This window comes from Opisthorchis viverrini (assembly GCF_000715545.1).
Source record: "Opisthorchis viverrini unplaced genomic scaffold opera_v5_3, whole genome shotgun sequence".
NCBI lineage: Eukaryota > Metazoa > Platyhelminthes > Trematoda > Opisthorchiida > Opisthorchiidae > Opisthorchis > Opisthorchis viverrini.
Window position 1 is genome coordinate 257,028 of NW_008751659.1, and position 22,556 is coordinate 279,583.

The 22,556-nt window shown below is 41.7% G+C and overlaps 2 protein-coding genes across 2 annotated transcripts in view; one reads left to right on the forward strand and one right to left on the reverse strand.

Annotated features, from left to right (window-relative positions):
- Positions 1–4,363, forward strand: part of T265_12504 (hypothetical protein) — a gene marked incomplete at both ends in the record, with an annotated part of 13,404 nt that extends 9,041 nt beyond the window's left edge. Inside the window, 4 exon segments of the mRNA XM_009164140.1 lie at positions 330–884; positions 3,365–3,538; positions 3,555–3,923; positions 3,995–4,363. Coding sequence (XP_009162404.1) covers positions 330–884; positions 3,365–3,538; positions 3,555–3,923; positions 3,995–4,363 — 1,467 coding nt within the window.
- The window catches only part of T265_00285 (hypothetical protein), a gene marked incomplete at both ends in the record, with an annotated part of 149,090 nt that overhangs the window by 107,319 nt on the left and 19,215 nt on the right, over positions 1–22,556 (reverse strand). Inside the window, 2 exons of the mRNA XM_009164030.1 lie at positions 3,700–3,942; positions 4,140–4,316. Of these exons, the coding sequence (XP_009162294.1) occupies positions 3,700–3,942; positions 4,140–4,316 (420 nt within the window). The remainder of the gene's footprint in view (positions 1–3,699; positions 3,943–4,139; positions 4,317–22,556) is intronic.

Consider the following 22,556-nt stretch of genomic DNA (forward strand, 5'->3'; position numbering starts at 1 on the left):
TATATATATATTGGGGCAAACGTTAGGCCTACGCTTATGTTGCATGATGAGTACTGACACTTGAGACTGGACGGTATGTATTTGTGAAACGATATCATAGTACGCCATGGACTGTCCACTCTAAATATCATCTTATTGTGCCAGAGGACCAATATCCGGAAAAAATGTATAGGGGGTGTGAAGAATGAAGCGGAAGCACTTGGAAAATCTCACTTTCGCAAAGGGTGATCCTGTCGCTTGATGACTGAGTTTGAATGGTTACTGAACTTTAAGGTATTGAATTTTATTAATGGTTTCCCAAAAACTCACACAGCTTTCTTACTTTTCAGATATCACTACCGCACTACCAAGAGGTAGATTTTCTTGAAAAGGCAGAGAGACGGTACAAAATGTTCCTGCACCTTAAAAAAGTTCAACATCATATTCACCAAGGTGTCACAAGTGTGCCAAACGGGTACAACACCAACTGTAAACCAAAGTCGTTGCACTGTACCTCATCAAATTTTCAAGAGCGAAGTCCCACCCTTCACTATTTGCCTTTTGACATTGAATTGTGCTGGAGAGCGCATATTCTGCACCCAAGGATTTATGCCCGGAACACAAGTTGTCTGATTGGTCAGCTTTTACCACACATGTGTAGCGTCTATCAAAACTGCATGCTGAGTTATCTGGTAGAAAGTCAACATACAGTCACGTCAATTAGTACCGAAAATCCGGACAAACGTATGGTCCCCGGGTTAGAGGAACTGTGGTCTGCGTGGTTCCCCGAAGAGCCATTAGTTCGACCCGGATCAATGGATCGTGGCATGAGTTCTCGAAAACAACTTGCGTGCTTGACAGCATCAGATATCTACAAAATGGCCACGAAATCGGCCCAAGTCACAGTGAGTTTAACTTATCATCAGTGTGTGAAATATATGACCCCCGACGTGTAGACAGTCTAGAAATACATATTCGAAGTACTCTCTTTTAAGCAGTCCAATTTATGTCCTGGCGCAATAATTTTGTTGGGTTCATATCAAGGGTGATAGCAGTGGACTCGTTTTGTCGTCACTAGAAATTATCAACAGCGTGTATACTTGAAATTTAGACCTCCGATGTGCGAGGAGTGCCTGTTACTACTATTCCAAGGTTGAATACCAGACACATCCCTTAGGTATTACGCCTGCTCTTATAAGGATAAAACTTGAGGCCAGCGCTTCCCGCTTTTGATGCAGAGCCTCCGAAAGAAATGAACCTGTACAGGAATTGAATGGTTCATACGAATTCCGTAACCACTAACATTGAATCCGAATGTAGCCAAACTAGGGAATATTGAACTCTGACGAAAGTAATTTGAGGGAGGGCAAAGATAGCTGGATATTCTATAGTTTGAGTCTTGGGATAAGTTATCTATGCGTGGGTATTAAACCCGGCTAAACTGGTTCTGTTTACTGAACTAACAAATTACATAAGTTTACTACTGATAGTAATAGAAAAATCTTGTCTATAAGATTGATCAAAAAGATAAGTAGTCTTGACTATCGACGACATGAAATCAAAAAAGGCTGAAAAGAATCTGCGCCAACTACTTGCAGTTTTATCTCATCATTTGGTAATTATATGACGGAAAAGGTCGTAGTGATTGGTGGGGGCTAGGAGATGGGGATGTTCCACGTCAGTTATATCAGTCAGGATTTCAACAACTAACAGAGAGTAGAAAATTTTCACGCAGAAGATGGATTATTTTTACGTGGAGTGCGTACGTCTTTAATTTGACGGTTTCATAAGGAGCGCTGTCTTGAATAACTCTTCTTTGACTAAGTTCATACCTCTTTTGGGCTGCCCGGGTAGAATTAGGCTTTGCGTCTCGAAAAAAAGGTGACGTGGTAATCACGAACATCCAAGATTTCAATCACTTCAAATGCGGTTGTGACTTAGGGAAAATAAAAGAAACACTCTGGGATATTGAACCTTTCAAATATCAACTGCCATTTCGGGACTTTCATGTTCACAATGTCAAAGCTAACAAAATGAAGCTACCAAGAGGAATCCCATTCGCACATCGATTTGGGCTTTACAGGAGATTCAACTGAATTCAGCTGGATCTCTCGTTTATGATGAGTTCAAGTGGAACATAAATTTGACGGAAACCCGGGGATTGCGCCTATCTGATGTGCCCTAAGAAGGGCGAAACCGGCGTTGGCCTGGTGAAGAGTTTTCAGGAAGTAGTGCGATGTGTAGACAAAAAGGAAGCTGAGTGAAAAAAATTCATCATCCGGTCATCACTCAGGTCAGCCGGGTTTTTATACTGAGCTCAGGTAGATATGGTAACGGTGGTGAAGATGTCGTCCGATTCAAGCGAAGTTAAACGATAGCAAAACTGTGTACTTTGTTTGAAAATAAAACGGTGTTGCGTTCTCTGAAAGTCATGTCTGCTCTCGCCCCTGTGGTGGAGGTTAAATGATATGACTCTATGGTCTCTTATTCATTCCACCAATCAGTCTATTATCTTGAAAGCAAACAAGGAAAGCTGAAAATTGACAAGCCGATTTACATGCTGTGTTGAATGGAAACTGACTAAAAAAATGCACAGTTTATCTTCCTTTAGAATGGGGTTCATACGGAATATTCGTACAAGAAGACATCCATCTTCTCTGAAGCTTGAGGTTTAGAGGTCGCTTATCGTAATTTACTGATAATCTGACAAGACTATAATGGCCATCCACTAGATCTCATTGAGTATTCGTTATCTGGCCCTCCATTGATATTATTTATGGCTAGCTCGGTTCCCTAAATAGGGCAATTTTTATCCTGAACATCCTAGACTAGTGTCAGGGTCGGTTCCAAATTTGCATTGACATGCGTTCATCAAATGTCACGGAACAAGCATTAAAAAGTCCATTTTGATCCCCACAGAGTGCCCGAGTGTAGACTAAACAAGATTAAGCTTCCGTGTAGTTGGTTCTGTGTGTACTTTGACAGATGTTTGTCTCTCCCTCCGCGTTTATACCTTTTTTTCTGTTCCCTGTATTAAGCATGTGGCATCGAGTTATCTTTCGTTACTGTGTGATCAATTTCCTGTCAGACGTTTTGTTCTACTGGATCAAAATCATGTTGCTTATATACCACCGGATGTATAGAATCAGTCTGTGACGCAAACATGTAGAAAAACTTTTGAAATTTGGCCAATAACTTTACAGATTATGATTTATTATTAGAGAATATCTACTTGCATGCTTGAGTGAGGAACTAAAGGTTGGATTTAGCCGACTGATTGTAATCAGTTACGCTGCGAATTACTACCATTAGTCACCCGAGACAACGCACTTAAATGTGTGAACATTCATAGTGTGACTTGGTTTAACTAGTTGACAAAATCAAGGGTGTCGAGCCGTCCATGCAAAAGGAGAGTACCGGGTCTGAATTCCCTCAGATGCCCAATCAGTCAGCCTCCATAAAAATATCAGTCTGCTTCTGGTGTTCTCCCATGGCTTTGCTTAGTATCCCTATTATCAATATATGTGTGTTTAGAGACCTTGACACAGATCCAACTTTTGTGTTCTGTTTTTCAGATCAATCAGGTCACTGCGCAGCTGAACCCCGGTTTAGAAAAGTTCAGTATACGGATCCAACATTCAGGTCAACGATTTGGCGAGCCTGATACCAGTGCTTCCGGAATGTTTGGAGCGGAGCATTGTGTAGCGCGGTTAAACTCACCTGGAAGAGTTTGGTCAGCGACCGGTCCCCGAAAACCCATAGCCAGACTGTCCATGACCTCCGGAGTACACGATGAGTTGACAATTGAACTAATAGATAAACGCGGCTGGCTATGTCCAAACAATTCTTTGCTCAGTAGGGCCAAACTATCCTTCACAACTTTGCTTGAACGCTTTCCTGGAACAGAACCACTGGATATAGAGTTCGGAGAAGAATTGAATTTAGTGAGTGCCTTTGACTTTCCTGCAAGTTTTTATAGAAGACACAGATCCAACTTTTGTGTTCTGTTTTTCAGATCAATCAGGTCACTGCGCAGCTGAACCCCGGTTTAGAAAAGTTCAGTATACGGATCCAACATTCAGGTCAACGATTTGGCGAGCCTGATACCAGTGCTTCCGGAATGTTTGGAGCGGAGCATTGTGTAGCGCGGTTAAACTCACCTGGAAGAGTTTGGTCAGCGACCGGTCCCCGAAAACCCATAGCCAGACTGTCCATGACCTCCGGAGTACACGATGAGTTGACAATTGAACTAATAGATAAACGCGGCTGGCTATGTCCAAACAATTCTTTGCTCAGTAGGGCCAAACTATCCTTCACAACTTTGCTTGAACGCTTTCCTGGAACAGAACCACTGGATATAGAGTTCGGAGAAGAATTGAATTTAGTGAGTGCCTTTGACTTTCCTGCAAGACCCTATAGAACACTGGTCAGTATCCAGCTAAAATAGACTTTCCTAACCGCGGTTTCACGTCCTCATTCCAAGGCTAGCTCAGACTAGCATTTCAGAGTTTTGTAGCCATTTATTTACAGGACTGAAGGCTAACATGTCAGATGTGGATAAAGCTGGTAACAGACGATCGGACTTCATATCCACCACATATAGTGATATTCACATGTGAATGAGGTCCCTGTAGTCTGATCCTTACGGCTCCAATTCCCAAGCACAGTTTGTCACGATAAGTTTTATTGCATTTATTCAGCATCTGAATCTTTGTACAACAGATGATAATCGATAGAGTGTTAGGGAACCACGACCGGTCACGAATGGTTTTCATAAATGAGGGGTGATCAGATTGAGTGAACTGACAGGCCGAGTGCGCCGGGACATTCATGTGTACATGTGTCGTGCTGCCGTACCGTGTGAGTGAAGTCGTGTATGCCTGTGTAATGAACAATAAAACATTGTACAATATACGGACACAGAGTTATAGCACAAATGCAAACTAGTGAAAAGGCTTCCAATGGTGATCGAACATGTGCGTAATAGTGATAACCCACGAGCCCATTCATCTAACCATTTGAATTCAGAATATCAGGTAGCACATTGGGTTCACTTGCCCATATTTCTCCCTCAAAAACCAAAGTTTTGGGCATACAGTAGAGCTAAATTCGCCACTCCAATGGTTACTGAATAAAACTAACATTATTTAGGCACTCAATTCTACTGGCAAGGTAAAATACCCCATAGGCTGTCTGATGCTAGTAAGTACTTAAACGTCATAGATATTGGCAGCATTTGTTAGTCCCTTGTTCTGTACTGATTAGGGTACAAAGAGACTGGCTTAATTACGGCAGGTTCGACAGGAGTGTTTTGGCGTACATAATGCGACTATGTACAAAGGTAAAATTTGTGGCAGCATAACGTGTTCTCCATGCAGGCTTGCAGAAAACGGATCCGTCGGGCACAATAGGCTTTGACGTAGTTTCTGGCATGTTTGCGGAAACCAGTACGGTTCTTAAATGGAAAGTGTTCCAAACGTCACTGCTGCGAGAATCACGGCGAGCAAAAGCAGAAAGCCTACCTCAGTCAAGTTGTGGTGCCTTCAATGTTGGTTAAAGCTTCACGATACAGAGAACAAATAAGCTTGTTTGCATTTCCTCTACTGTTTTTGTGAGGAAGTAGAATAACTGGACACAATTGGACCTCTCTACAAGCATAAGTAGTGTACGTTCATTGTAAAGCCCACAAAATATTGTCAGAAAAATATGGAGTGGTTATTGACTTTCCAACTAGTCCACCGTTGGGCAACACTTTTATGGGCACGCTCGAAAGAAAGCGGCTGAACAGTGTAATCAGACACTCGCCCGATGGATACAAAACTTGGGAGATTTCAGAAGCTTAAAAAGTTCTGAAAAGCGAAGAAAAGTGCTAACTTTCACACACGTTGATTGTTAATTTTCTTTGGGTTATATTTCAATCACACACTGGCGTAATAAACACGGAGTTGGGATTTTCAATGCCTTTACAGACCGAGATTTACCGTGCATTTCATATCGGTGACATTGGACACAACTGAATTTTTAGCGTCCAGACACGGTGTGCGGCAATTTACCCCCGGATTAGTTTGAGACTATGTGCTTGTAGTGAACTGAAATTTGGAATTTTCTGGATTAATTTAAAATCCAAATATGATCTAGGTTTAGGCCGGAAGAGCCCCATTTTTAACGCCTCGAAAAAAATCACGTGATTTCGAGGTGCTTCTCAAGTCAGGGTGGGATTGCGTATGCGACTACTGGCATGACAGTTCTTCATAACCAAATAGTTTCACAAAATTTGGAAACTGCAAATAATACATTTTTCTGTTTCCAACATTTTATAAATAGGCGTGTGCCACAGCTAAGTATGTTTTCTCGTTCAATTGAAAGTGCCGTTGTTCCAATTTTTAGCCAAGACAAAGGGTAACTGGCAGAACAACGAGAATTTTTTATGCCTCATAAAGCAGAGGTTTTTTCAATGTGCATGTGGGAAACAGTTTTTTGTGAAATCAGATGTATTAGAAAACACACAGATATCGTCAATGGAGCTTAAGATATAATGTTCCTTTCGAAGGTCTTTTCTGAAGCCGGCCACTTTGCCAAGCTCCAAACAGTCAGGTATAGGCATTTTGTAAATATATGGCTAAACAATACTTGCATGTGGCGGTTGGTTTTGCCCATTTGGGTTATCTTTACCGGAAATGACAAATTCTCGAGCGCGTTCTGCTCAGAATGTGAACCTGAATTGTATTTTTCAATGTCAAGAGTCGGCGACAGAGAGAGAGATCTCACCACGATGGCTTGCGAAGCCATATTCTGCTGACCATATTTTGCGTACTGTCCTTTCGTAGAATGAGAGAACCAGACGCACTGAGACAAGACCTAAATCAAGCACTCCGCTACTAACGGGCGATTGCAAGCATCTTCACCCAGCCTTCTGTAGACAGTAATTTCTGAAAACCATAACCTTTAAACCTCACCGATGCGATAGGTTCAACTTTTGTACCTGCATATCCGAAGGTCACGTGTCGTAGTGCTGTACACACTATTCGCCAGAAAGTGTCAGTTTTCCCGTCGCAGCTGATATTCCAGGCATGCAAACACCGCTGTTATTTTCAAACTGCATTGTGGAATTGTGTATCTCGTGCTCCCTCCAGAGAATGTGTGACTTATAACTAAACAGGCTAGATGGCTTTTCTGCACCCAAACTGACGGGGGACGAACTCCTGGCAAGCAGAGAATGGGATCTTTCAGTTGTTGGAACAGAACCCAAGCCATACCGTGTTACATCGATAATCGGTCATTTTAAAATGGCAATATCTTGCTGTTGGCAGCCAACGCAATACTAGCTGAAAGCTCTAAACCTCTAAGCTTGCTAGAGTGGTTATTAGGTTTTCCTCCCATGCATTTTGGAGTACGTTATCGAGCATGAAAGTGAACCCTAAAGATGACATATAGAAATCTGTTAACACAAGACGAAAGATAGCTGTATGGTTTATTTTTCTCTGAAGATTGGTAGCATGGAGTTCAAATTATTCAAACGTATTTCCCAGTACTTTTCCATCCAGCGAGCCTTACAAGAGAACTTACTTTCAGAAGAACAGGATACCATCAAGAGTTACAAGAATACTATAAATGAGAGAGCACGACATTTGTAGCTTTATCCTGTCATTTGACGTAGGGAAGTTGGATCTAAAAAACGTTGGGTGAACGTCAAAATCAGTTTGTTTTCCAGTTGCCAGATCTTCACGCCTAACAAATAATCTGCTTGCATAACTAAATCCTCTCCATCCTTGAAGCGGATTGTGGCTGAATTATCAAGACTTTTTTTAATTATCTCTTCTGGATAATTGGTTGTTGGAAATTTTGTATTGGGCAAGTGGTTAATCACACCTTGACTGTGTTACATAGCGCAACTTAATTAACCCCTAAATCACTGGCTAGTACCAGTGGGACGAATAAGGTGAGAAAGAATACTCAAGTTATTGGAGGTTGTTGATAATGAAAATCCCGGAACACAATCTGGACGCCAGGCTTAGGAATCCCGACTGTACGTATTTCTCGCTTCAAGGAGTGGTCTGATCTCGTTTGTTGTTTATCAGGTGGCGTTTGACGGCGTGGGGCTAAGAAGTGAGGGCACCAACAGAATTCTCCTGACGGCGATTCCTAAGAGTTAAGCAACGCTACCTTTTGTTCAGCAACTATGGAGTGGGGGTCAGCTTTGGTTTCAGCGTATTCTAATAACAGAGTACAAGAGTGGCCCCCAGTAACATGCTTAGTTTTATCAACGGATGCTAATGGAACACCGAAACGCAGTGACGAATTTGCACAGCGCATGCGGCTCTGTACGTAAAGTGTTCTCCGACACCACTTCTCCATCTTCGGCTGCGATATAGCTTCAAATCTTTGTCACAAGAGTAATCGACAGACAGCTAGTTACAAGAATGCCAAAAAGTTTGAACTTATAAAAGAGAAACAACTAGAATATCCCTACATAAAGTTGCCCTGTTTGTCGTTAAAGTTTCGGTTCCGGTAATCAAATCCTCAGGACGAATATCCTTGACCCACATTGACCTTATCTACGGAGGATTTTGCAGAATATGGGGAACTCACTTGTGATCACACCTGGGCTAGAGTCTGGCGCCAGCGGGTAATTCAAGGTGGATTTGTGTCGTCAGAAATCCAGCGTGAGAAACTTTATTACTCAATGCTCCGTGACATCTGATTTGCAGGGTGGCGAGCCTGTTGTTCCTCCTGCGCAGCATATTTAATGGGTCTCCACATGCAAACAGGTGGTGATAAAAACCGAGATCTCTGTTTCATGTTTTTCTCAGGCAGCAGCTGAAATTACAGAGTCAGTTTAAAGGCAGATCGTTAGGCAGTGCTCTGGTGGGTGCCAACTTCGAATAGATTAAGCAAGAAGGTAGGGGAAGAGAGAAGATAGAAACAGAGTCAGTCATATCCCTTGAAGACGCTATATCGAAAAACACTCCATGTCATTCGTTCAGAAAACTGCTTTTTGCAATGCAACAAGGTAGGTGCAACTTCGCCAGGAAGTACTTATAACAAGCTTGCCTGTCTAATTTTAGTCAGTGAGATTACAAGTGCAAGAACGTTCCGCGATTTTTCGAGCACCTTTTCGCCAATGCGGGTGAAATTAAGACTATGATACAGCAAACTTCCCTCTCACGCCCAATTATGCAAACATTTTCGGTCGTTGCATTTTGCTGTTTGACGCCACAATCTGCCTCAAGATTTGTATACAATATCGCTATCGATTCAGCACGCAGTCATCCTATGGCCAAGCTGGAAAAAACAGCGATTTGGCTAAGATTAAACGTGGTCCGTCTGAAGGGAAAACATACTTTGCTTGGAGCTTTACTGGATTTTTAATCGTCGTGGTAACTTAAGAGTAACGCCTTATTCGATCTTGTATAACCAGGTGGAACTAAGTCGCATTGTTACCAGTGCACATGAACATCGGGCTCAAAAGCATGTTCTGTCTACCATCCAACGACGTTATACGTTCAATGAATCATCCTGTTTATTAAGCCCTCTCCCCAGATCGAAAGAGATTTTCCAAAATCTCTGTTAGTCTTCGGACACGATCAAATACACTACAACCATTACAGACTGCTCATGGACCAGCAAGATACCACCCAGGTAGTCCATTCTAAAATATGAGTGAAACCACACAGTTACAAGACCATTTGGGGTACGTGAACGCGCCAAAAATATGCCAGACAAATTTGTTTAAAGCGTCCTGAACTGAGTGGGTTAAATAATCTCGTCCATTCGTGGTCAGATGTAATATTTGTCCCACACAACATTTAATGTTAGTTTGACCCCGTGAGAAGTGACACAAAGAGCCGTCACTTTTCTTTTCGAGTCTCAGTTTTCCGAGTAATTTAGGCATCCTGTTGCAACTGACTATACAAAACATTATGGGAGTTTTTTGTCACTTGTCCTGTAGAAACCACCCAAGTACCTGAACTTATTCTTATCGAAAGGAAAAGATGACTAAGACATGACCAGCAAGGAGAGCATCTTTGACCAACGGTAATGAAACAATGCTGCCTTGAACACTGCAAATATCAAATAAACTTGAACAGGTTATTCATACTTAACCTGTTCAAAGTTACTGATGAAAGCTGTTCGACAATGTCCTAGACTGTTTCAGTGGATTTCGCTTTGAATGTTTTCTACTGTATCTAAAGTTATGAACCGTTGCAAGCAAATGGAGAACGAACCTATGAGTATGTGATTCTGGATAAATTTTGCGTGTTCTCCTGGATGTATGCCCAAGGTGAGCTTAATGTCGGCCCATCTAGATGCTGTCACCAAATCACATATACACTAGGCTGCACAAATTTAAAACCATAACACTGGAAAGGTTCTACATGGCCTGTTAGAAATTCCAGGTTTTTATGTTTCCGTGAAACGTTTTTTCCATGTTTTGTGAGAAATCCCATCAAAACTTTCTCAGGTGTTCTTGAATCGCTGACCGAATTTTCCAGCTGAAGAACAAACAAAGCCTATTAAACTCTAGAGAGTTTTTTGATCGTGAGAGGATTTTTTGCTTAAGATTTTGTCCTGTCGGTGGGACCGATCTATGCTCAAAGCCGAAGGGGTATTTTATAGCTGTTGCACTCTTATTGGGATTCATCTGTATTGCGTGTCTCAAGAAACTCAGAGAATTTCAAATCCACAACCTTTCTGCCATTGGTTGCGCACTCAATCTTCCAGTCATGAGCGACTATACAGATAAAGCGTTGCAACTTCGGGGTTTCCTGCGGGTTAGATATTTTGTTCATAGTCACACCACTCTTGTTTGAATGATCATGTTCCTGTTCTGGCGTAATTATTCCGGTGAGTCCACACCAAAGGGAAGCACTGGACTCGAGTTTCACTCTTATTAGAGCTCATCAGCAGTGCATATCCGATGGCCGTGCCGGGATTTGAACCCTGGACAATAGATGGGCTCTAATAAGAGTGAAACTTGAGTCCAGTGCTTACTCTTGGTGTGGACTCACCGGAATAATTACGCCAGAACAGGGACACGACCGTTCAAACGAGATATAGCGTCGCCCATCCCTCAGTCACAGAAATCATCTCACGTGGTCATTTACTATAAAGTTCAAGTGATAGCTTCCCAGGAAGAGGTTTATCTCATTTTAAGAAACAAATTCATGAATTCACAGGAGATTCGCCGTTTCACTGTGGCGTTTGTGGTCTCTTGGCGAGTTCTCACTGTTTCATCAGAACAGAGTAACCTATGTCAACACGTGGGCAGTTTGTGCTCCTGATAATTGGTAGAGGTGTGTGGATCCTATGTCAGAACTGGTCCATCTGGTGGAATATAACCGCATAGAACGGTCTTAGTGTGAATCGAAACCAAACAAAGCGCTAAACGAATTCCGTATTGTAACTTTGTTTGCAAACCGGAATGTGCAGCTTTTTTCAGTGACAATTGTGGCTACTCCTACAGTAAGCAGCTCAAAAATAGAGTTTTCCATGTGCATCCCTAATGACAGGCTTTTTTCGTTGCCCGGATGTATTTAGGTCCACGCGTGGCAGCGACGATCACTGATGCATTACAAAGTCTTTCACTGGGTTATTCCTAAAAAATTGCTAGTGTGCGATCAGTCTATGTTTCACACCGCACCGCACAGCATAAGAAGGCTGAACACCGTCAAGCCTTATATGGATCATTCTTTCTCAGAAGTTTCAGGTTAAATGAGATTGGAACATAATGACTGGCGAACGTGCGTAGAAAACTTAACTCCTGATCCGGGTCAAAGTAGTATTTGACACAAGCATTCGATTTCACACCAGTGGCTAGTTGGGATCAAAAGTGCTGGAAAAGAAAGCCCGAATAAATGACTGGCAACGTGCGTAGAAAACTTAACTCCTGATCCGGGTCAAAGTAGTATTTGACACAAGCATTCGATTTCACACCAGTGGCTAGTTGGGATCAAAAGTGCTGGAAAAGAAAGCCCGAATAGGTGACTTTGACAGCGAATAAACGCCACTGCTAGGGAATCAAAATCAGGAAAAGTGGGTAACATTTGTATTTTCTACGGAGTTTCTGGCTCTGGTTTTGTGTCCTAGTTTTTGGAAATGTAATTCGAAACATTTACTAACCACACACAATGATTGATGATGGTGTGGCTTGTGTTCATATCTTGGAGAACCTGATTTTTCGATAAGAGTGTGTTTGTACTGGTCCACGTTACACATTAAACTTTGCTGAAGAATAGGATATGGGCCGATCCCCCAACAGTTTTGCCACTTTTTTCTTCAGATGTCTTGTTTGATATATACCATTTAACATCACATCCTTTAGTCTAATTTGTTGACGGTCTGCAAAAAACGCAAACTTTATTTTTATCCACGAGTATGAATTGTATTCACCGAACAGAGTATCCGCAGTTACCATCAATACATCAATAGGCTCAGTACCATACACTCAGTGTTCACGTCGGAGCCACTTTATAAATCAGGAAGGGGATAGAGCAAGCATATCAGAAATATTTCCATGCTTCCACATTTTCAAACTCTGGGTTGGATGGAATATTTGGGTGGAAGCTGAAAGTCCAAACACGATCAATATCGGTAAGCGGACTGACCTTACAAGGCCAAAATTTAAAAACCTATGTGGTATTGAAGCGTCAAACAACTTCACGTGAAGACAGAAACCCATCTAACGAGAGAGTTAATTCGACCCGTCACATGTATGCCTCCTTCCCGACTACTGAAAATAATTTCTCTAACTTTTATGCGACCGTTCATTTGTCGGTTACTATAAACAATGCTAACAACAAGGCTTACCTTTTACTTTCGTAGGAGACCAGTCTCAGTGATCTCAGCAAGATCGCCCACAAATCGCCGAGATCTACTCATCGATCGGGGGCGATGCATTCCAACCCAGGTAGGTCTAAGTTCTTGACTGCTGATCTCAGTGCATCTTTTGCTATATAGATTGAATAAGATATAGCCGTCAGAACAGTTTCCGGTATCAAACCACTGCAGATTTTGCCAAGGTTCGTGAGATTGAGACAATGATATTTTTTGAAAACGAGGTTTGTTTTACTGCTTCCTGCAATCACACAAACTACCTTCGCAAACCTAATGGTTTTATCCAGATATTTTCTGGAGGGCAGACAAACAAGTCAACTTGCTTGATTATTTCCTCAACCACGCCCATAAACCAGGAGTGGAGTTCGTGTATCCACAAAATACTAAGTAAAGATATATATATCGAAATTATTCCGGAACAGCACAGAAACTCAAATTTCAATACTATCGTTTACAGTCGGAGAAGGCTGCAAACGTTTCAGGCTTGACAGCTCAGATTTTTCTTGGATGTGGTTGCGCACCAACTTCCGTCGCAGAACTAACCAACGAAACAGAAGATTGGAAAAATTCCGTAGGGCTTTGCTGATATAGGTCGTTGGTAAGGATCGGAATTAGTAGATGAACCTCTGCACTGAGACGTTCGCAAGAAATGTCCTCTCTTGAGGTTAGTACTAGTGCTTGTCAGTGCATTAGCCTTGTTGAATGTGTTACAAAATCTCAGACCCGTGACTCTAGAAGGATGCATCTCCACGGTACCGACTGAGTTGCTGAGGAGAGTATCCAGTAGCATATCATAGTTTGGAACTACGGAACACTCGGCTAAAGTTTATCAGCAATGTTCGCTATGCCTGGTCATCGCTTATCTATCAGTCAGATAATGCGAACTTCCTTATGACAGCAAACAGGACCCTGTGTCATCAAAGATTGTCTGACAACACCCATACGTCGAGACACACGGAGAAATATTGTGTATAACTGTGTACCGTTCCAAAATACTGCAGTTGGTGCGGACTCAACTTGGTACCAAATCAACTAACTTGTATTGGCCTACATTGAATAAACCCTACACTAGTTTTGAGCACAAGCGAAATCTGGAACCTATGCTTATGCCATAGATTCAACAACATTGTTGACGCCACATCTAGCGGAACACCGCTAACAGAGGTTGCGGTCCAGGCAATCAGCAACCTAATTCATCTGTAGCGTGAAAATTCAGTAGCACTAAAATTAGTAGTTTGAGAAGTGTTCTGCAGCTGTACCGATTCTCGATGCAAGAAGGTGAATGCTCTTCTGATCTTAGCAGCGTTTGAAAATATTGATATTACCATTTATCCCACACTGTTTCCAGGAGTTTCACAAGCCAGTACATGCCACAAGCAACGGGTTCAAAATAAAATGCCCCTTTCTTACCTTAATTTCATCAAGAAAATGATGTAGTGCGAATTTTACGGAACTCTAATGATCCCAGCTCAAAAGTGTGCGCACTTTAGCACGTTGCTAATTTCGTTTGTGATACTATAGTGGCTGAACATCACGGAAGAATTCTTCAGAAGGAAGGAAGAACAGTACATCGCTTGATGTTTTTCGCTAGCAGGCAGTGCCAATGTGGAGGAATTGAGCACACCAAAACAGACAATGTGATCGGACCAAAGTAAATGGCCATAGCTGTGAACCTGATTGCACCGGGGCTACACCCTATCATTTGATTGGGCAAACCGTTCGCGCAGATTATGAGCCCAGCTTAATGACAAACTCTCCTGGAAAAGACCAACTAACTACTGTTATCACCATTTTTCCGCATCCGAAATTATATTTTGCACGTTTGTATAGGTTCAAAAATCCACCACAGAATGTTATGTAGACCTCGCAAGTTCGTCTACTTCCCGCATGCACACACTATCAGCTCAGTTAAAAAGCAAAACAAATCTGGCTAATCGGCCTCTTCTTTGCAAAACCATTTAAAATGGGAAAATGTCAGTGGTGCACCAGCAGCTGGGTACATTTTAAGACGTTCACACATACCAATATTGGGTTCTGAGTGCGCAGAAAACGTATTTTGAATGCAGCTCAAAGTACACACTACGCACAATAAAGAACAGAAACCTGGAAGGGTCTTGAACCGGCAACCTCTTGCTTACCAAATGAGTGCTGTACGAACTGTGCCCCTGCGGACACTTGTCTACATGTCACATATTTGTCCTAAATACCTTGAGAGGAGTCCATGTGCAGAAACCTACGCGCGAATGTTGAATTTCAACCACCGGAAGGAAATCCTGCAGATAGATAACACAACAACTATCTCTGTTTCTGCCTCTGCCTGAAAAAACTTTTGTGCACATTGAAACCTAACAGAAGTACTTATAATTTGACGAAAGCCAAGGCCTATGGCAATCAGAGTTCGAAACCCCACCTTAATATGTCTTATTTATTATCATTCACCGAGCTTCTGGGTTAGTGGGTTACATCGGTTAACGACTGAAGTTTTGGTACCTTACCAACTGACTTTTGGTTCTGTGTAGAAATTGCCTCATCAAAAGTATTTATTTATTAAAAAAATTTATCGAACAATTTCGAATGGACGCACATTATAAGACGAACTGGCACTAATGAAGTTTTTCCGAAATGTCAACAGATCTCATTAAATCACATTATGATTGAACAGAAATGGAAAAACAGCAATGCTAACCGTTTTTTTTTCAAAAAGCATGCAGGTACAGAATGAAGCACTGATTAGTGCAGTGGTTAAAATAAAGAAAAACCTACCTAGCGAAATGCACCAATTTGGATTTGACGGGAGACTCACGTGGAATCCAGCAGAATCTCTCGTTTGTGATGTTTTTAAAGAACTGACTTTGCTGCATCAGACCGCACCTTGCTGCAGCGGACACGAAATCCGAGATATCGCGATACGTGATGCATCGCTCTTTGGGTTTCTGAGAACTCTTAGACAGCTCGCGAAATCTCGGATATCGCGCCTACCCACCGAGCTTCCATAAGTTCGAAACCGGTCGTAGGATGTCAAGGAGTTATCAGCAACCTTATGAGTAGCGTTCGAAGCCTCCATAACTCATCGTTTAGAGGTGATTATGTAGTGGAGGTGGTGATACAAAGCCTGTAAACGCTGTCGATCTAAAGTGTGCCTCGAGACAATCTGCGTTCTAGATGTAGCGGAGGATGCATTGTCCGGGTTTGCCTACTACGCAGTAGTAAGTTCATCCAAATGTACCAGTGATGCATCTCACAGACGGTTCGCCAATCGTCTGACAGTATCCATGAGCACCAAATTAGCTGGATATAACTTGGATGTATTGTCGACGATGCCGCTACAAATGTGTCACATCTTCACTATTCTGGTCATACCTTTGAGACTTTCAATTCGTTTATATTTTCCCATCAAAATGTGGTATTCCGAAATACTTTCGCTTTAATGAAAGCTCCGGATCTTCATGAGCTCTGGTTTCCATAGTGAGTGGTGGTCACCGGGCTAATGGTGTGTCCGGTTGGACCTAACGCACTTGGTCAGGTTGCTGAGTCTTGATACCAATTATAGTCATTCTCTACCTTCTACCCACACATGGTTCTCCGTCCAATCTACATTACACAATCTGTGGGATCGTCAAAATATCGTTGTAACCATTTATTTGCTTTAGACGTGCGTCAGTCGTGGCTCTTAAAAGGCTGCTATCGCAGAGAGATTCTCACTTAGGTTATCCATAAATTCTTGTTCTTTGTTACTTCTAACACCAAAAAGAAACGCAGAGCTTTTGGTGTGACAGTACGTGAATATTTTCACGAACCCCAGTGGCCGTAATTTTACTGGTTACAGGTACTTGATTGGTTATATATTCATCCACTGCTAGAAGGCTTTTTATTCAATCACTGACCAAAACAAATCAGTCTCTTTTGCGCTTTAAACAAACACCGTATCTCTTAATCAGTCTGTTGGATACAACCCTGTTTGCTCTGAACAAACATGAGGGTTGACGATTTGCTCTTATATACACTATAAATAAATCAAGTAATGTAAGTCACAAAATTAGAGTTAGCCCATGGTGGCTTAGGGAAATATGCCTGTTGATCTCATTAGGAGAGCCTCCGTGTGATTCTGGCGCTCAGGCACATGCAACGAATACGTATTTTTCAGACCGCATTGAAGCACATGGCGGCTATTCCATTGAGGATGCTTTCGCATTGAAGCCGGCTTGTCGTTGTTGGTAGACTTCAGTACTGCAGTGACCCTACAGGCTACGCTCTCTAGGACAGAGTTCCTCAGGGTAGGCCAACGACTTTAAACGACAAGGAGCTTTCGTATTATGATAAATTTAAGCTTGAAAAACCTTGAATTCGCCAAGCTGACTTATTAAACCAGAACGTACAAGTATATTTTTGTAATGCACTACTCATAAGGTTTCCAAAGACTTCTCGACAGCCCGCGACCGGTGTCACCCTTCTTAGGGCTCACCAGGTAGGTGCAGTCCCCGATTTTCCGTCAACCTTATGTTCCACTTGAAACTAAATTACACCAAATTGGCTATATACACTCATTTGCAAAGTAATTAGGTTTTTCGAGAGATCCCCTGAAAACAACAAAACCGGGAGATTCAGCTGGGTTCCAGGTGAGTCTCTCGAAAAATCAAATTAGTTTGCAAATGAGTGTATATCCGCTAGATTTTCAAGGTTTCAAGTCTCTGAATGCAAAGACGTCATCCTGAATGTCTGGTATCACCAAACCACAATGAGCTGTTAATGTTTTAACTCACACGATTGAGCAGAATCGGACTTTCCAGTTAACCGCTTGCACAACCTTATAAATCTGTGAAAACTAGTGAACAGGCTAAAGTAAAATTCAGTATCCAACCAACTCTGCTGTCATACTGCGGGGTGGTAGTACCAGTCAACATCCGACTGCACAAGAGGTGAGTCAATAGGCGTCTTCAAAAAGTAGTATTAGATTACCTTCGAAGTGCACCACTCCACTGCAACTTGTGTGGGCGGGTGTACGACTTAACCATCACGCATGGGCAGATCTTACTTCATCTGGTTTACATCTCTGCTAGCCGGCATTCTGCACAGCACATGCCATTTACTTAGTGTGGACAGTCCTAGTTGGTCAACCGTTGTCAGGCGGCAGACTTGTTTTGAACACCAGACAGTCAAGTCAATGAACATTAACAATGAAACAAGCGTTAAATATTCCACAACGTCTTATATCACCCAACTCGGCTTGACGGATGCCGACAGCGTCACGGATTGAATTGGAACTAGACTGTCACATACTGCAGATCCAGCTTCATTACGACTTTATTAGTACTTTATAATCCCGGGGGATGTTAGGGCTATTTCATTAAGCGACAGTTAACTGACGTCTCATTCGGAACGCTCTGCCTGAAACCAACGCTTCAGCAACAACTACTGCGTTACTACTGACGAAAGGTGATAACTTTTGATCAGCGGCAGGTAGACAGTTCGTGCTCCCAAATGAACTTAATGCAATAGCTTGATTAGTCTTCTAGATGAAAAGTTAGAAGTAGAGAGCTAATTAGTCAGCACACTCAAAGGTGTGATCCGTGTGGCGATTGTAATGTCTGGTTTGATGGGTCCACTCTAATCACTGACCAGACAATCGGATCCGTATGACCAAAGATAGATGATTTAGCTGAGTTAAAAATTCCTAAGGTCACTTGCTGAAACGTTTCATTCTTTATGGAAATTTAAGCGGAAGCCATCAGACTAAGTAGCGAACGGCTTCGCTGTCGTGTTGCAGTTACTGAATGTCGCCGATCAAGAACAAATAGAACAAGGCAAGGCGGCTACAGTTTTTTTTTTGCAGTTACTGAATGTCGCCGATCAAGAACAAATTAGAACAAGGAAGGCGGCTACAGTTTTTTTTTCTTCTGACAGTTTCACCCCAAAGCAATCCATTACTTCTTTTATTGGAGAGTAACCCATTAGTGTAAATTGTGGCTTGCGTAAAGGCTAGTCAGAGGTGAATTTCTGTAAAATAAAGTAAGGGGACCTAATTTATTTTCACACGTTTCTATGAATAATTGGGAAAATCAAAGGCCGAGCCTAAACTTTACCTGACTCGGCGGCATTCCGCCTTCTACTCAGTTTCAATTAGACTATGAAACCAGTATGTAATTTTGGAGTGAAAACGCCGCAATTAGAGCTGAAAATATGGTAACCCCAAGGACCTCGAAATTGAAGGCCGTATACCGAAATGAAGTCCTCTTACGTGGAAGACATGCAATCCAGTGATTTGCTTGAGGTCACTGAACTTAATACAGAACTGACAGAATGGTGTTCTTACCTGCGAAGTGAGTGATATGAAGAATACACGAGATTTGATTGGAGTTTCTTTTGAGTTGCTGAGTGTGATTGGTCCGTATTCAAGTTTACACCTTTTTTCAGTGGTGTTGTATTTGAGCAAGCACTTTTTAATTTTCTATCTCCTGTTTACTTTGTGGTGAATTTAATAAAAATGAAGAGTTTGCTTACTTACATCGCTTCTATTCCTAAGCGTATTTATTCAAATTTTTGACATGAAATCGGTGAAATACTATGCGCCATAATCCTTTTCCTACCAATCGATTTCCCAGGAAACACAACCCTCAGTGCCGTCAAAAAGTCAGTGACCAATGCAATGACAAAGTCATTTGTGCGATTACTCGTCAACATCACTCCACCGACGCGCCATGCTGTGCGGCTCAAAGTTCAGCTTGGCCCTGCAATGATTGTAAGAGTTCCTTCCCTACGTAATCAGCTAGGTGACGGTGGAACGGCCTTCTGGGGCTTCACGCGTTCTAGTCCATCTCTTGAACCTTGTTGCGTAAACCAAGTGCCGGAAGACCTGACATCAAACTGTAACATGCCCAACGCACCTCAAGAAGATTTGAACTTTGTCCCCGAAACCCCACTGTTTAAGGATGACAAAAAAGATTATTGGAAAAGCGATGACGAAACACGTTCGCTTCTTCTGATTAACAAGTGAGCAATGAACTCTATTTAAAGCGATCCTTATTCAACACTTTACGAGTTTCTTAGCGCATTTGATGCCGTTAAATAAGTTTTTGACCTTAAGTGCTACGGAAAGCTGTACTAGAGATGTTAGATGATCCAATGATCCTGCCTTCTTTTCTAACGATTTTTGCATTAACGGTATGCGGAAGAAATATGCATTTTCACACCACGTAGAGTTTTATTTATTTGGGACAATTCCAGCCGAGCTGGGCTCACGTGCAAATCTAACTTGATTAGTTTGTGTGTCAATACTTCTCGACTGTAAAGAACCCCTGTGAGTAGTTGCGAGAATGACCGATAGAGTGTACGGTAAATGTATCAGGGTTGAGCTTCATATGGTGCTAGTCTAATAACCTGCTCGCTTGAATAAACGTTTGAAACTATTCTGCATAATTCACTGAACAAGAAATATGTGAGCATCAGACAGCACTCTGCACGGACAGACCAAAAAAGGCCTGTTATTTTTGGAATCATGTTCAATAATGGTCCATGAATTTCTCATTAGTCTCTGGACTAAATCTGAAATCGTGAAGTGGTTACTTCAATTGCACTCTCAGTTTTGGACGGCTTTCCAGAAGTTGTTCAAAGTCCACCTACAAGGGTTCGCCTAGGTAGCTTGTCCAATCCGTTTCAAGGCTAAATAATTGTTTTATAAGTACAATGGGATTCCAGTTTGTTGCTTCTGAAGGGCTAGGTTTAGCGCGTTTTGAAAACTGATTACGCAGGTGAAATTTAAGCCTCCTATTGTGAGAGTGCATCCGAATGACAGCTGATCAATAAATTATTACTGAAGAGCCCGAAATTATTTATTGTGGATAACGTTTTTTAATTGATGGTAAATCTTAGAACAACCAAGCAAGCGGCTTACGAAAGGGTAAAATGGTGAATGAAGAACAGAAAAGTGGTCATGGAGAATCCTACTAAACATATCATTCAAATACTGAGATTTCGCGGACAAATTCCGCACTAAAGTCCCCATTAGCGTCTCATATTTACTAATCAAGGAGCGGAACTTGTACTTCAGATACGACCAAATAAAAGAAACAATTTAATACGTAATGTAATACAAATGATATATGTAAAATGATTAAAAATACACCATACAGCATTTAAACCACCAACTATTTGATTTACGGTTTGCTCGGCTGTCATGAGAAACTGGGGAATTGGTCGATCCGTTCAAATAAGGATCTCATCCTCAGGATGGACCACCTTGAAAAGCACTCACTGTCAGTCTCTATTAAAAGAGAACTGGAGTAGTTTTATGATGATGGTCGGTGTTTTGCATTTCAGCCACTTAAAAGCTCATGCATATTTGGAAACGAAGAGTATCGCATTTGGATGGGAGCCGTAAACGCCGTTATCTGTATTCAACCACGTTGAATATTAGTTATCGAAAAGAGCTTTTCGCGTATATAATCAGAAATATGGTTCAAAGACCAAAATTAGAAAAAAGCGTTGACGAAGAGTACGCATTTGGATGGGAGCCGTAAACGCCGTTATCTGTATTCAACCACGTTGAATATTAGTTATCGAAAAGAGCTTTTCGCGTATATAATCAGAAATATGGTTCAAAGACCAAAATTAGAAAAAAGCGTTGCTCCTCAGTTGCTCCAAACTGTCATCACCTGCACTCTTGGCCAGAAAGTTTATATATATATATATATATATATATATATATATATATATGATGAAATCCAAGCATTCAAAAATCTGTGGTGCTTAATAGTTGGAAAAATAGAAAAGAAGTTAAGGAGGGGTTGAGTAAATGAAGTCACAACTCGGGCCCAGTGCAGAGGGCAAAGTTTAGCATCAGTAATAGGTCCTTAACTAGCCATTTGCGGACAACATTCATGAAACCGCCCCATTTCTGTCTACGTGCGCTTAGATAGAATAGGCGAGGGTGAGATAGCATGGTTGACAGTAATTGAACTTTTGAAGCAAATGCCTTACATTTGGCAAACGAACTGCATCAATAACAATGACAATGACAGCTAGATAATTTCGAGTTGACGTCTCATTTGACATGTACAGTATTTTTTCGTCATACCAAACAGCAAAGGTTTTTTTGGCATCTTATGGAGCTTTAAAGTAGATCCACAGACGCTTCAAACGAAAACTGTAGCAATTTTTACTTAGTAACAACTCCGCGACTAATCATAGTGCTGTTCGTCAATCCATACTGTTGTATTTGTACAGAACTGTCTCAGCTTGATTCCGGGAAACCAGCTAGTAGGCAAGGAAAATCGTCCATTCGTTCGAGCTAAGACGTTTTTTCTTATCCTTGAGTTTTCACCCAATCCAACAGATTATCAATAATCTACGATTTCTGTCCCACTTTGTTCCTGAAGGGTACTCAATCACATTGGTGATCATGTGTTCACTGTTCGCATCCTACACAGCGTCGCACACAAAGTCTCTACAGTGCAAGTTTTGAAAGACGGTTGTCTTCTCTGCGTGGGCCATACCCTAGATCATACTGAATTGCCACCGATCTCCTTACAGGTGAGTAGTGTGCAAAATACCAAGGATTCCTTCGCTACTTTTAGATGTAGGCTTTTCGAAAACGTCAATCAACTTCAGGAATATTGATCTTCACACCCGGGTTAATTGAAAGCGTATGCTTTTCGTGGGATTCAGTCAGGCTGCATTTTTAAAAGACTGTCAAAATTAGAGCATTCAGGTTCATTTAGTTTGCATTAATAAAACTGAGCCGAAAGCCC